The sequence below is a fragment of the Prionailurus viverrinus genome, chromosome D3, assembly GCF_022837055.1.
Source record: "Prionailurus viverrinus isolate Anna chromosome D3, UM_Priviv_1.0, whole genome shotgun sequence".
Lineage (NCBI taxonomy): Eukaryota > Metazoa > Chordata > Mammalia > Carnivora > Felidae > Prionailurus > Prionailurus viverrinus.
The window spans coordinates 73,943,841-73,957,910 of record NC_062572.1 but is presented as its reverse complement, the minus strand read 5'-3'; the positions used below and the strand labels follow the sequence as shown (position 1 = coordinate 73,957,910).

The 14,070-nt window shown below is 37.1% G+C and overlaps 1 protein-coding gene across 1 annotated transcript in view; it reads right to left on the bottom strand.

Annotated features, from left to right (window-relative positions):
• Positions 1 to 14,070, bottom strand: part of DCC (DCC netrin 1 receptor) — a 1,137,854-nt gene that overhangs the window by 117,379 nt on the left and 1,006,405 nt on the right. The window contains exons 16-17 of the mRNA XM_047828892.1: positions 10,332 to 10,427; positions 4,620 to 4,852 (exon numbers count right to left, since the gene is read on the bottom strand). Coding sequence (XP_047684848.1) covers positions 4,620 to 4,852; positions 10,332 to 10,427 — 329 coding nt within the window. The remainder of the gene's footprint in view (positions 1 to 4,619; positions 4,853 to 10,331; positions 10,428 to 14,070) is intronic.

Sequence of the window (14,070 nt, the reverse complement as noted above, 5' to 3'; positions counted from 1 at the left end):
ATACATTTTATGTATTTTAAGTAGCTCATCATGATTGTTTTTCACTAGTAATAAAATTAGTTTTTAGAGTTTTACTACTTGTGATTTTAAAAATATCTTTAGAGTACAAACTTTTAGTGATCCCAGAATCTATTTGAGTATTATAAAGAAAAAAAGACAAAAGCAATGTTGTAGTATGTGGTCTTCTTTTGTTCAGTGTTCACATTAAACACACATTTAAGTATGGTCACTGGAGCAACTGATTAGGAAGGGAATGACAAATTGGGTAAGTATTAAAAGATTATATTAGTGTTAATATTATTTGTCTTTTGAAACCATTCTTTTTCTTTTTTTTTTTTTTTTTTTAATTTTTTTTTTCAATGTTTTTATTTATTTTTTTGGGACAGAGAGAGACAGAGCATGAACGGGGGAGGAGCAGAGAGAGAGGGAGACACAGAATCGGAAACAGGCTCCAGGCTCTGAGCCATCAGCCCAGAGCCTGACGCGGGGCTCGAACTCACGGACCGCAAGATCGTGACCTGGCTGAAGTCGGACGCTTAACCGACTGCGCCACCCAGGCGCCCCGAAACCATTCTTTTTCAATTAAATAGCAGGTTAAAGATATTTTAGTAGAAAGTAAATTATCTATTTTTATTGCTTACTCAAGAAATCAAAATGGTAATGAAAAAAATACGTTAATCTTCCAGGTTAATGCATATTTTCCATATGATCAGGCAAATTTAGCCTATTTATGCCTCTATGATACTTGTACGTATCAGGTTATGCTTGGTATTGAAATCTTGACCCTCCTCCAAAGTTTCATATTTATTTTTACTTTTATATTCACTACCTTCGTTATATATCTGCGTCTAGAAAATCAAGGAAAGATCTTTTTCCCCACCTATGTCACACCTATCTCCTCCCCTACTACTGTAGTGTGGTATATCTTTTTTATTGTACTATGAATCCTTAGATTATAGCTATGAAAATCCTACATTTCATTACAAAACCAAATAAATATTCAACTGTACTAATAACATTTTGATGATGTGCCCATCCATCCTATTAAAGTGATAACCTCATAAACATCTATCAGAAGCTCTTCTTTAAAAAAGCTATAAAAATGTGGGCCCTAAGTAAATGTAAAAATACATTGTAGGCTCAGGAAGATGGAATCCCATCAAATAAAACACAACATAGGCAGCTAGTGTCTGACATGCTGAAATATAACTTCCAATCCTGTCTTCTTCACTATCATGAACACTTCTAAGTCTTACAAATGGAAATAAGGGGAGAAATGGGATGATGATGATGAAATACTTCAGTTAGGACAAAAGGATCATACTTTTTATAAAACGAGTCTCTCTGACAATAAAAATCACTGGTGTTTGGGAGACCACTAAGTAATATTGTCCTTGTTTGCGTTTTAGAATGACATACTTGCATTCTGTAAATACCATGAATTCACTGTTTTCTCGGGAACTTCATGGAAGGTCGTTGCTCAGAATAAATCATTAGCCTAGAAGTACTTTGGAAATTCACGGTCAGCTATTTTTGTGAGCATAGACTACCCAGGTACTACCTCTCTGAGCCTCAGTTTGCTCATCCATAAAATGGAGATAACTGTAGCACTGACCTCCTGGCATTATTTAAAGTGTAAAGTAAAACATAGTATCCAACCCAGGGAAGCTTTAGATAAATTTTAGCTACAGTATTTCATGCATTGTCTAATGTGATATTTAACTTTACACATGCATTAGGTTCCCTATTGGGAGGGATATCTTGAGGGTGAAACTGAGTCTTGAAAAACTCTGTATCTTCAGTAATACCCATGTTATATCTGGTAAGCACTAGTCAATACTCAATGAATGGGTTTTGAATAGAAATTTGTATAAAACATCATGTGATTAATCATTTTAGTAGAAACTAAATTACAGAACATTGTTCCTTCTAATAAGGAAAATCAAAACAGAGTTTTAGACAATCAAAATATAAATGTCTGGATTATGGCTTGATATGGGATTACATGAAGTAGAAGGGTACTCCCGTGGAGATAGCCTAGAACAACCCCATAAGGTCATGCAAGCTCTAGCTGTAGTTTCATGGGAAATTGTTTTTCAAGTTATACAACCTATCTATGTCTTCATAAAGGGATCTACATACATGCTTAATTACGGAGAAGCTTATTTTTTTTACAGTAGGTGTGAATAATCTAGTCATATAGATGACAAGGAGATTGAGTAAATGCAGTGACATGACAGGACACAGCAAAACCAATGCTTGTGCCCATGTCATCTGACTCCATGTACTGATTTTTCTGCCTCTATCTTGTGCATGCTCTGCCTACCTTCTAAAGCTGTACTGGGGAGTGAAATGAAGTAATGGGCATGAAAGTAGTTTGAAAAGCTCACAATGTAAACTCAAAGCATTCCATTACCATTATTTGTAAAACTTAAGTTTATTGTACTACTTTCTAGGGGACTAGATACGTTCTGTATTTATCTTTGCTACCCAACGTACTCCACTCTGTCCTCTAACTCTCTTCTTCACAGGGTGTAGATGTAGAGCATGGGTGCGTAAGAAGAGGGACAGAATGTTAGTAACTAAAAGCCTTAGGTCAGGGAAGATGGTGGGAAGAGGAACATTTAAAATCTTTGTGTTCTATTCCCAGATATCAATCCATGAGAGAAATCAGCCTCCACTTACAAAATAGCTTTTGGGTTGAGTCTGACTTTGCAGGCATTCTTTGTGAGACTCAATAATTCTGTGTCTGCTGTATTAACTATTCAACTGAAATAATTTGCCTCAAGAAATTTTGGAACTTAAGCCATTATGCAGAGAACAATCGTCCCTCAGAACATTTCACATACTGGCAAAGCACCCATTGCCATTCTGTGAAATGAAGGTATCGAGAAAGTACAGCAATTATGAACATAAAAATTTTAAGGTAGTCTTTTAAAAGCAAACTTAGAATTGGGCAATCTGTATATAAAGAGAGACTTAAAAAATGTTCTCATGTATTTCATTGGTTGTCCTATCTGATAATGTTATCTTTATTTATAGTTCTGCTGAGTCTTAAATCTAATACTGCAAGGAGATGGATAGGGTACTTACAACATATGTTACATCAATGATACTATTTGGACTTGCCTGGAGAGTTTTTCCAAATACCTGACCTAGCAGGGCAGCAGTAACAAAGAAAGCTTTTTAAAATGGTTTCGCCTAAAAACTGATATATGATGAAATGTGATTTTTATGCCACTTACAATTTCAAAGAGACTAGAAGGAGATCCAGCATGGCTACAGGAAGAGAGAGAGGCAGATTTAGAATATTATTGGTGGGATTTTGCTTTACCTCCAGGTTCTTTAGAGTCTGACACTCCCAAAGGATACTGTCATCCCTGAAATCACCACTGGCTAGAGGCAGGATTAAGCAAGATGGCAGTTTAGTGGAAAGAACACTGGATAAGATATCAGGAGGTTCAAATTCTGAGAGGTATTGCAGTAGAGTGGTAAAGAGAAGCCACCTAAGGGTCATACGAAGAAGCAGGAGGACCAGGATTGAACTATTGGTTCCTTGGTTATTTGGTTGTTGAGTACCATGTATGATCTTATTTTTAAAGCTACCTTCTTGATCCCAAATCCTCATCTTGTAAAGCTTTATATTTTAAATGAGCATTCATATATTATCTCACATGAGTAGCTTATGAATTCTTTGAAGTGTAGCAATGGAACTGAGTGTCTTACCCATTGCAAAGTTATAAATAATATGTTAAGTAGCAACAACTAAGCTGTGTTTAACTGCCTCTATAATCTAGTGCAGTTCTAGGTGCACAGTAGGTACCTGATAGTCACCCGTTGCTTTTCTCATTTTTGTCTATATTTTGTGTACTGTTTGTATATACTAATATTGTGGCAGGCTTAGGAGGTAACAAAGTTGTGCCCATATGTAACTATTTGTTGGAGTTACTTAGGCCGGCTGACAGAGATTTAAAAGTAGTGAAGAAAATGCCTCAAATATCTATCTCTACAGAGCTCTTAACGGAGTTATGGGATGAGTCAGTGAAAGGGGTTGGTCTCATTCATATTAGTCAAAGGGGAGTGTGCACTGTGGTTTTCTTTACCACATGAGGGTGTTTCAAGGCTAACTGAGGAAGTAGATGCCAATGGCTTCGAGTGCTTTCTAAAGACCTTATTACAAAATCTTCTGTGTTCCCAGTCATATTCGCTGTCAAATGAGTCTCTGTAGCATTAATAGGGTTGCCTTTGGTGTCAATCTAGAGTCCAAATAAAAAGAAAGACACCAAAATCTATCCAGAAAACTAATGTGGAGCCCTGCTATTTTCAAAGAAAAATGGCATTCCCCTGTACAGAATCAGATTATTTATACAGACGCAGCATCTGGTGGAACTCAAATAACATTTTGCATTTCTTAATGTTTTTCTACCTTGCCTTAGAATTGTTTCCTAAGATACAATTATTCCCATTCTAATTTTAGATATTGAGTTATTAAAATGCCTTGTTTTCCACTTAGTGCCACTGCAGCAAAATGACTCATGACAGCCCAGGAAGCATTTAAAACAATGTATTAAGCAAATGACAGTTCATTTCAAATTTTACACTATCAATTAGAACTTCACCTTGTACTTCGCATTCGCAGAAAAGCTGGTCCTCCACCGGACAGTGTAAAGTCGCACTTCAGATGTTTTTTGGTTCTTAGGGACAGAGTTGTCTGCCCAGCTGACCCTCACAGCATCGTGGGTAAGAGCCACAGCCTGTACACCTACTGGTGGGAGCATGGGGGTGGAGACATCTGGGACCGAGGTGGGGAAATCATCAAGCAAAGGATAATAATCAACTGGGTCAGTGGGATCTGGGTTTAAAAACCCGCCAAATGAAACAAACAAATAAATACATAAATAAAAGAGTTAAAAAAATAAATATCAGTGGTAACACATCACAATGAGTTAAATGCATGGCAATAATGATGAAAGGGAACATGAGAAGAACAGAAAAAAATACAATTAATTCAATCGGAAAACTCATTAGAAACAGTATTGCTAGGTTATAAAAATAACTGACTCTTTTCTATAATTCATTCATTTCCTTACAGTGGTTTTATCAACTCCACTTTTGGTGGTCACTTCTAGTTATATATTTTAAAAGTCCATTTTTTCTTGGAGTGTTGCACATTGCTTCTTAAAATGTTTAGCATAGAACTTAACAGTTTTATAAATACACAGATAAAATAACAAGATCCAAAGGAGCGTTTGGTTTATTTCCTGCTGTAAAGGAAATAAGTGCCTATCTAATATCTGTTTGCTTATGTTTGTTTATTTTTCTCCCTTTCTAACTTGATTTGGTTTCCCTAACGCTTTCATTATTGCTTAGCTTATATCTGCATAAGTATTGTTTAAGCAAGAAACAAACAAGAAAGACCAAAGGACACTTCAGTCCTTAGCACTCTGTCTATGGCTATGATTGCATAAAACTAGACTGACCAAGTCCATGGTCCACATGGTCCAATGATATGTTTGATAACTAGGTTTCTTGTAGCACTTGGTACAGCAGGTTTTCTCAGATCGAAATCCTTAAAGAAAGCATGGAAGTGTCCGTTTTACCCACATTCTCACAGAGTAATTAGATAAGTTTTTACACTTTTAAGGCATACCTAGATTCTATATTACTTGTTCCAAAATGTCAGGTTCCACGGAAAGACTTTATGTTATTGACGGGGAGACAGAACGAACTGTGTGAGGTACACACATGCTTTGATCCATTAACATAATCAGAACCTGCATAATGCTGTGTGTGGTTTTATAAAATCCTCGAGAAAAATTGTGTACTCTTTTTACGCTGGGGGTATCAGAATCAGAGGAGCTTATTTTCTGACTGTAGTAAGGGTCCAATTTTGAGTCTTTGATTTTATACCTAGGACTTTTACACTTTTGAAATTTCACCTTTAAATCATGTAATATTGTATTCTCACTAAGAAAAAGGAGCCTTCAGGCTGGGCCTATGATGACCTGGTAAAATGTGGAATATCTGAAGCAGTATACATACAGAGCTTATATTTTTAAATAGCCTAGTTCCAAGCACAGCAGCTGCTGGCTGGTTTTGTTGATTACTTCACTTTGTCCACTGTATTTCAAATGCCTATCCCCTACTCATTGCTCTGTTTTCCAATGAATTATTTAGTAGTTTACTGGGCTGTGGTCTTTGGAGCAAAATATAAAACCCGAAAACAAAAACAGAACAAAAGGAAAGGGAAAAAAAAAGAGAAAGAGAGAGAAAGAAAAATGTGTGTTTAAAATTTAATGACAGAGCCCAGGCTTTCCATATTTCCTTTGATGTGTCTATTAAGGGCTCCTTTAAACCCAAATGGATTTATGAAATGATGAAAGGGGAGCTGAAGAGCATCAAGGAGGATCCTGATCAGTCATCAGGTTGGTGCCCTGGTGGAAGGTGTTTTGGCCAAACTGAGGCTGGTGCTGCTTCACTTGTTTCTATTCTTAGCCGACTTTCCAAGAAGAAGGTTATACACACAGGAAGACCGCTCTGAATCACAAACTTCTTTGTTGACCGACCTATATAATGTGTTATACCTGATTTGTTGTTTCTTTGCTTAATCTGGCTCTTACACCTATATGAATAATAATAATCTTCCATAGGTGCCATATATGAGGTTTTGAAAAGTAGCAATTCTACTAAAAGAAATGTTAGCATTCAGCCTGGCTGTTTTTGGATTGTAGAATACTATATTTTTCATGACTTGTGGAGTTTCTTGGAGTCTCAGTTCCAGAATGCGTTCCCTAAATTTCAAGTAATGTTGTTTATTGGTATTTATCTATGGACTTACATAATTTAAGAATTTCTATCTCTGGCCAAGTTTTTTTTGACTTTTTTAAGGCAATTTGTTTTCGGGCATGGCTTGTCACTTATCTCCTTTAAGTTGCAAATTTGTACCATCAAATACAAGAGCCACTAATTACATGGGCAATTTAAGTTTGAATTAATTAAAATTAAATACAATTAAAAAATCACTTCTGTTGCAGTAGCCAATTTTAAGTGTTCCATGGCCATAGAAGCCAATCTATCATCTTGGATAGTATAGATATGGAAATTTTCCAATAAAGCAGAATGTTCTAGTGGATGGCAAGCCCTACACTAAACACATAAATGTCACATACACTGCTAATTATCTTTCTCTCAGGAGAGAAACTGCTTGAGTAGTTAAGTTAAAAATATTCTTTTGTTGCTGAACAACTTTTTCCAGTTTTCAGGTGCCTTATATGCTACTGATTTGCAGTGGTTATATTCAAGAGTAAAAACTAAATAAATCAAAAATTAAAAGGGCAAAACATAGCCTTAAAACTTTTGCTAAAAAGAGAAGCCTATTTGGTTCCTAACAGACGTTTTGGTAAGAGTTCATGAATTTTTGGCTAACACGCCAAAGTTCAAAGCAAGCTTTGAAAATAATAACATAATTTTGCATCTGGATTATACTTCATTCAGACATTGATGAAACAGTTGAGAATAAACAAATTCAAACGACACACCTCTTTATTCCTTTGCCCTCTTCCCTTATCCAGGCTCAAAATGTCTTGTTCTTGCAACAATAAGAAATAAAAAGCTCTACTGAAAACTAAAAACTCTTCACATACCCATTTGACCTGGTGAAACTTTCCTCGGCTCTAATACTAATATATTCAGGATGAAATGAGGCTCCAGAGTGTGCCAACATCTAAGAGCATATACTTGTAGAAAGCATCATGGCCTGATACTTACTCCAGCCTGATGCATTTATTGCCTGTGATTTTTTACTTACTTTATGCTGTCCTCTTCCAAGTCTTCCCAAGGGAATACTTGGGAGAAGCTCAAAGACAGAGAATGTCTTCTCTGTGGCATTATGACACATTTATTGATAGAATTTCTCCCAGAGCCTTAATCTTTGATTCCATTTATTTGTCCTTTGTTCTCCATGATGTGGGGAAACACAATAAGTCTGCCACATCCAAGAAAATTGTATACTTTTCCTCTGGAAAGAACTGGTTTTATTCATTCCTCTTCAACCCCTTACTGACTCTGCTTCATTTAGAAAATGCCTCGCACAATTTCTAAGTTTTGGTATCCATTTATTTCCCAGATCCATTAGGATTAGAGTCCAATCAGGAAAAAAAATAGTCTTATGGATCACTGGTATTTTAGAAGCCACTCTGGGAATGCCATATGCCGAGGGTTAAACAATGACAATAAATGTGAAGGCAGAAGTTAATGTCCCAAATGGTTCTTTTTGAGCAACTTATCTTCAGTTTATCTAAACTCTACTATTTTTACTACTACTACTACTACTTTCTGCTCAAAAATTGATTTTTTGGGGGGTGGTCATCTAAGTGTCCCTTCTTTGTGGGCTCTACTTTTGATAAGAAAATAGTTTGAAATAGTGACAGTATTACTAATTTGTGTGGCCTGACCACAAGCTCAAAGTCCTGTTGATGAGCCGGTGCTCAACATCTTTCATCAGAGGCAGGAAAAAGATGGACTAAAAAAAAAAATTATGGGAAGGACAAGTACAGCTGAAGTAGCTCGTTATTTCCCAAAGAGTCCTGCTGCTGGCAGAATAAGAACATAAGGGGAAATGAAAGTTCTAGATACCTCCATCACGTTATGTTTCCATTCTGGACCTCCACATGCTTCATCTCTCTGTGTTTAGAGATCGTATGTTTGACAGTAAAGATTCTCTAAGGTAATACTTCTTATGTGCCCTTCTGGGGAGACATGAGTCCCTTGGGTAACACAATGAGAGACCTAAACGGTCTCCCCAGATAAATGAATATATTGACACATACCCCAAATTTTGCATACCACGTTAGGGCAGGTCATAGACCTTGAAAGATTCAAGGAGACTGTGGAATAACAACTTTGCCTTACAAGAAAATCTGGTTGAAATCAATAAAGTGATGGTATATTCTGGGAACCATCATATGAATTCATTTTACAACTGTGTATTCTTAAGAAAGTCTATGAAAGGAGATAGTGAGTTTGGAAAATAAACTGTACAAAGTTTACATACATTTAGGGGGTAGCAAAAGATCACACTATTTATTATATTTTAATTTATTTGTCCTTGTCAGGAGGCATCTAGTAATTTTCCATGTCCTCCAGTTCTTGCTATGAAATCCTGCTCTCAGATCCTTTATTCTCATTAAGGTGAAGATAGCTGATGAGTTAAATGAAGTCTGAGGTTCGTGAGTTTTGAAAGGGGGCAGGATTGAAGTGTTCATTAAAAAGATGGACCTCTTGAGTTTTACTCTCATATTTTAGACATAAGGCTCTTGGAGGTGATTGTGTGACTTTCTAGTGACTCTGAACAGCTCCCCCCGGAATCTAGTGATTCTGAACAGAATAAGGGGGTACTTAATTCTATTTTTTTAAAGCAAGTTTCATGTCCAACATGGAGCCCAATGTGGGGCTTGAACTTACAACCCTGAGATCAAGACATGAGCTGAGATCAAGAGTTGGACACTTAACCCACTGAGCCACCCCGGTGCCTTGTACTTATTCTATTTTTGAGTAAGTCCAGCCTTACTCCACAAATAGTCTCCATAAATGTCCTGGATCTCACTCCTTTCTGAGTTCCTTGGGCTATTTTTCTCTTGTGTGCTGCCTTTACACTCCAACTCACATAAGAATTCCTAGAGGTGTTAAACCTCAGAAGCAGCAAGTACTTCCAATGTCATGATGCTCTGGGCACTGTTAGAGTGACCTATAGTTCCTGGTTCAGGGAAAGGCCACCTGTATGACTCAGCCTAGTCCAAACCAGTCCCAGGAGGTCAGTCCTTCCTTGTGATATTAGCTTGAAGGATCTTCTGTAGAGAAGCATGTGGCCATCTGGGCATTTGGTGGCTTTTATGTGGAAACTTTCCTACCTAAATTGTGCTGGTCTGCAAGATGAAACAAGATGCTCAGGAGAATGAAGAGTGGTATTGGAGAATCAAAGTATGAGCTATTGAAGAAGACAGAGAAGAAGAGATCCCTATTCTCGAAGCCCACATACTAATTTATAGACTGACTTCCTCTCAATTTTGAAAACCAAGAAAATAATGAAATATGTGTGTGTATATGTGTATACATGTATATCCAAACACACAGACACACACGACACACACACACACACACACACACACACACACACACATACATACTCATAAGGCTCAGAACATGACTACATACATTTTAGTTTTTTTCTTTGTATTTTGTTTTATTTTGTTTTAGGCGTTTGGTTTTGTTTTTGCCACCACAACTCAAACACTGACTACCTTGTCACGAGAGGATTAACTATTTTAGCTTACCTGTTATAGATCTGGTGGTGGCACTTTCATAAAGAGGAACTCCTTCTCCTGCATTGTTAAAAGCTTTTAGGGAGATGACATAATGGGAACTTGACTCTGAAGAAAAACAGAAAGAAAATAAACATGTTGATTTATTAATGTACTGAAATATCCAGGATAAACATTTTCCCCCAATACAATTTAATATGATCTATTAAGTAAATTGTTGCTTAAAAATGAGTGAGTTTGCTTCTGGGAACTAGGTGGCAGTGGTGACAATACAGTTTTTGATCTTCCTGAATCTCCACAAAAAAAGAGACTGAATGGGGGTGCCTAGGTGGTTCAGTCAATTAAGCATCTGATTTCTGCTTAGGTCATGATCTCACGTTTCATGAGTTTGAGCCCCACATCTGGCTTTGTGCTGATAGCTCAGAGCGTGAAGCCTGCTTTGGATTCTGTGTCTCCCTCTCTCTGCCCCCCCCTCAAAAATAAATAAACATAAAAAAAAAAGAGAGAGAGTGAATGACTAAATAGAAAACCAAAAGCATCTGGATAATTACAGCAAACGTAGGTGATGAGCTGTATATACTCTTAAACTCTCAAATCCAACTGGATGTGGACAAACCACTACCAACCTTCGGACTTGCATGTTATCAGCAGCTGTGTAGGAGAAATCAGAGGGAAGCATCAAACTTGAAAACAGGGTAATTCTAAAATAACCATCACCTAATGCTAGAAAATTCAGAAGATCAATCTGATAACATAACCAATCTGATAACCAATCTGAGTAAATACAAATACTCAAAAGTAGCTTGGAATATCTCCTCTCCAGAACAGGACTTATGCTGGGGACAAAGTACTGGGTACAGAGTTACAATCCGAGCAGACAGAAGTAACAGAAATGAAAGGGAAGAGAAAGTCTAGATAAAAGTAGGAGAGAGGAATAATCATGAAAACTTAGAAAGCAAGTTGCCATACAGTTTTCAGTGTGTATCAGGGGTTGGCCAACTTGTCTCGTAAAGGGCCCAGATAGCAAATTTTTAGCTTTACAGATCGCATTGTCTCTGTCACGTATTCACCTGTGTTTGTTTGTTTGGTTGGTTGTTTACAACTCTTCAAAAATGTAAAAACCATTGTTAGTTCAGTGGGGTCCAAACAAAAATAGGACCTGGGCCAGATGTGACCCACAGGCTACAATTTACAGAGTCCTGAGCTCTGGCCCAATGAAAGCAACAGAAGAAGGAGCTGTGTGGATTTAGAAAAGCACATTAAACAGAAACATAGGGAACATAGGGAAACAGGTCACATGAAAGCAAGCAAGCAACAAAAGTCTGTTGAGGTTAAATGCCTTACAAAATAAAATGAGGAGAATGCCACTTCTATAGACAAGCACACTCCCAAAAAGGGATTGAAAATACACAAGGAAAGTAGGTCACCCCTGTGATTGACTATTTCAAAATGAGCTAAACCACATTAAGAAAATCAGATGCCAGGGGCGCCTGGGTGGCGCAGTCGGTTAAGCGTCCGACTTCAGCCAGGTCACGATCTCGCGGTCCGTGAGTTCGAGCCCCGCGTCGGGCTCTGGGCTGATGGCTCAGAGCCTGGAGCCTGTTTCCGATTCTGTGTCTCCCTCTCTCTCTGCCCCTCCCCCATTCATGCTCTGTCTCTCTCTGTCCCAAAAAATAAAAATAAACGTTGAAAAAAAATTAAAAAAAAAGAAAATTAGATGCCAGATATTCAAGAGTAACATAAATTAGAATTAGAAAAAAAATAGAAGTGAGGTGGCATAACTCAAGAAAGAATAGGTAAGTAAAAACATAATTTTCAAAATAAAGCGTGACTAATGAACAAACAAGCTCAAGGAAAAACAAACACAAAACAAAAAGAAACGAAGAGAGAGTAAAATAGAAGTCAGGAGAGAGTGATGAACAGAAGGAAGTTCTAACTGATGAGTGATGCAGTTCTAACTGATGAAAAAGAAAACCAAAGAAAGACAATGGAGCAAATACAAAAGAGTGGAATTCAAGAAATGTTTGGGGAGTTAAAAAAAATCTTTTAGGCATCTGGACAGAAAGAATACATGACCTATCAGAGGACAATTAAATTATGATCAGACTTTTGCACAGTCCCATTTTATGCCAGAGGGAATTGAAGTAATTTATTTGAGATATTCAAGGTAAGAAAATGTAATTCAAAGATTTTATGGTTAGCAAAGGTTAACTTTAAACATGATGGCACACCCAAGCTGGTATCAACATATATGCAACCCAGGGAATGTTGCTTCCTTGAACCTGAGAGCTACTAGAAAATGAGCTTTCGACATCCTAAATGACCAAGGGAGATGCAACCCAATAGTTAACTGGTGAACAACAAATGCTAGGAACTAAGACGAGGTGAGAGTTAAAAGGAGAAGATTTTATTTTTGTAATGGCTACATGTTCTGACACTGTAGCTAGTCTATAATCATAAGTCAAAAATAAGGGAGAATAGGGGTACTGTATGCAAAAATAAATGTTTCGATAATTATTATTCCTGATGATACCATTATTCTTGTTATGCTGAGACTAATGCAATATTGGATAAAGCAAATGAATAATCATGAGAAATTATAATCCTATCATCCCGTGTCCTTAAGAACCAGAAAATTAGTGTGGATTAAAGGACACACTGATGTAAAATAGAAGAAGTATATAAAGTCTTATGTTTCTAAACTTTAATTGGAAAAACTCAGTTTAAACTCAAAAGGCATTTTCTCTCTGTTGTAATTCTACCCACTGAAGAAGTCTAGAGATATTGTCAGTAGGGGTGCTTGTTAGCACCCCTAATGTCCCGATTAGGATTTTGAGAAAAATACTTTTTTGCACTTCAAGAAGCAAGGGGTTCTTGAAAACCTGGTTGATTCCTGGACTGAGGTAGGATGCATATCAATTAAGCCTGAAACATGTTGATATAACCAAATAGGAAGCGACCAAAGACTAATAGGCTCATGTCAAATGGATTCAGGAATCAAAGTGAAGAGGCTCCAGCAGACCAAAGATGAAGACAATCTGAGATTCAATAAAGGTAAGAGTTTCAGTGAATTGAAACCCAGCAAATACATGTGAATGTATGAATTCATAAAGATATTTTAAAAAATGACAAAAGTGGGGCACCTCAGTCAGTTAAGCATCTGACTCTTGGTTTTGGCTCATGTCATGATCTCATAGTTCATGAGCTTGAGCCCCCTGACAGGCTCTGTGCTGACTTTGCAGAGCTTGCTTGGGATTTTCTCTCTCTCCCTTTCTCTCTGTGTCTCCCCTGCATGTGCACGCTCTCTCTCTCTCTCGTAATAAATCAACTTAAATAAATAAATAATAAATAATAAAAGTTGGTGACTTCTGAGGTTGACAGAGAACCAAATTGTTGTCTTGAAAATTAGGTAAAGGATCAAATATTATGTATTTCTTAAATAAACTCTATGACTGTGTAACCAACAGAGTGTGAGGGGAAGCATCCACTTATAATCTCATTCCAACTAACAAGTAAAAACCCAATGATAGAATTCAAATATTACTATTTTGCAGCTCTAATGAACAAAAGGATATGGGCATTAAGTATTTGTGATGGCTAAGATAAAATACAGATATCTAGGCACTACGTATCTCCGAATAAAAGAACTCCCTCCCTCTAGAGTCTTGCCAAAGGATGGAATCTACTTAGTCTGATCAAACCTCTAGATTCAAATGCCAGTTTGCAGGAATAGAGCAAAGAAACAGTTTAA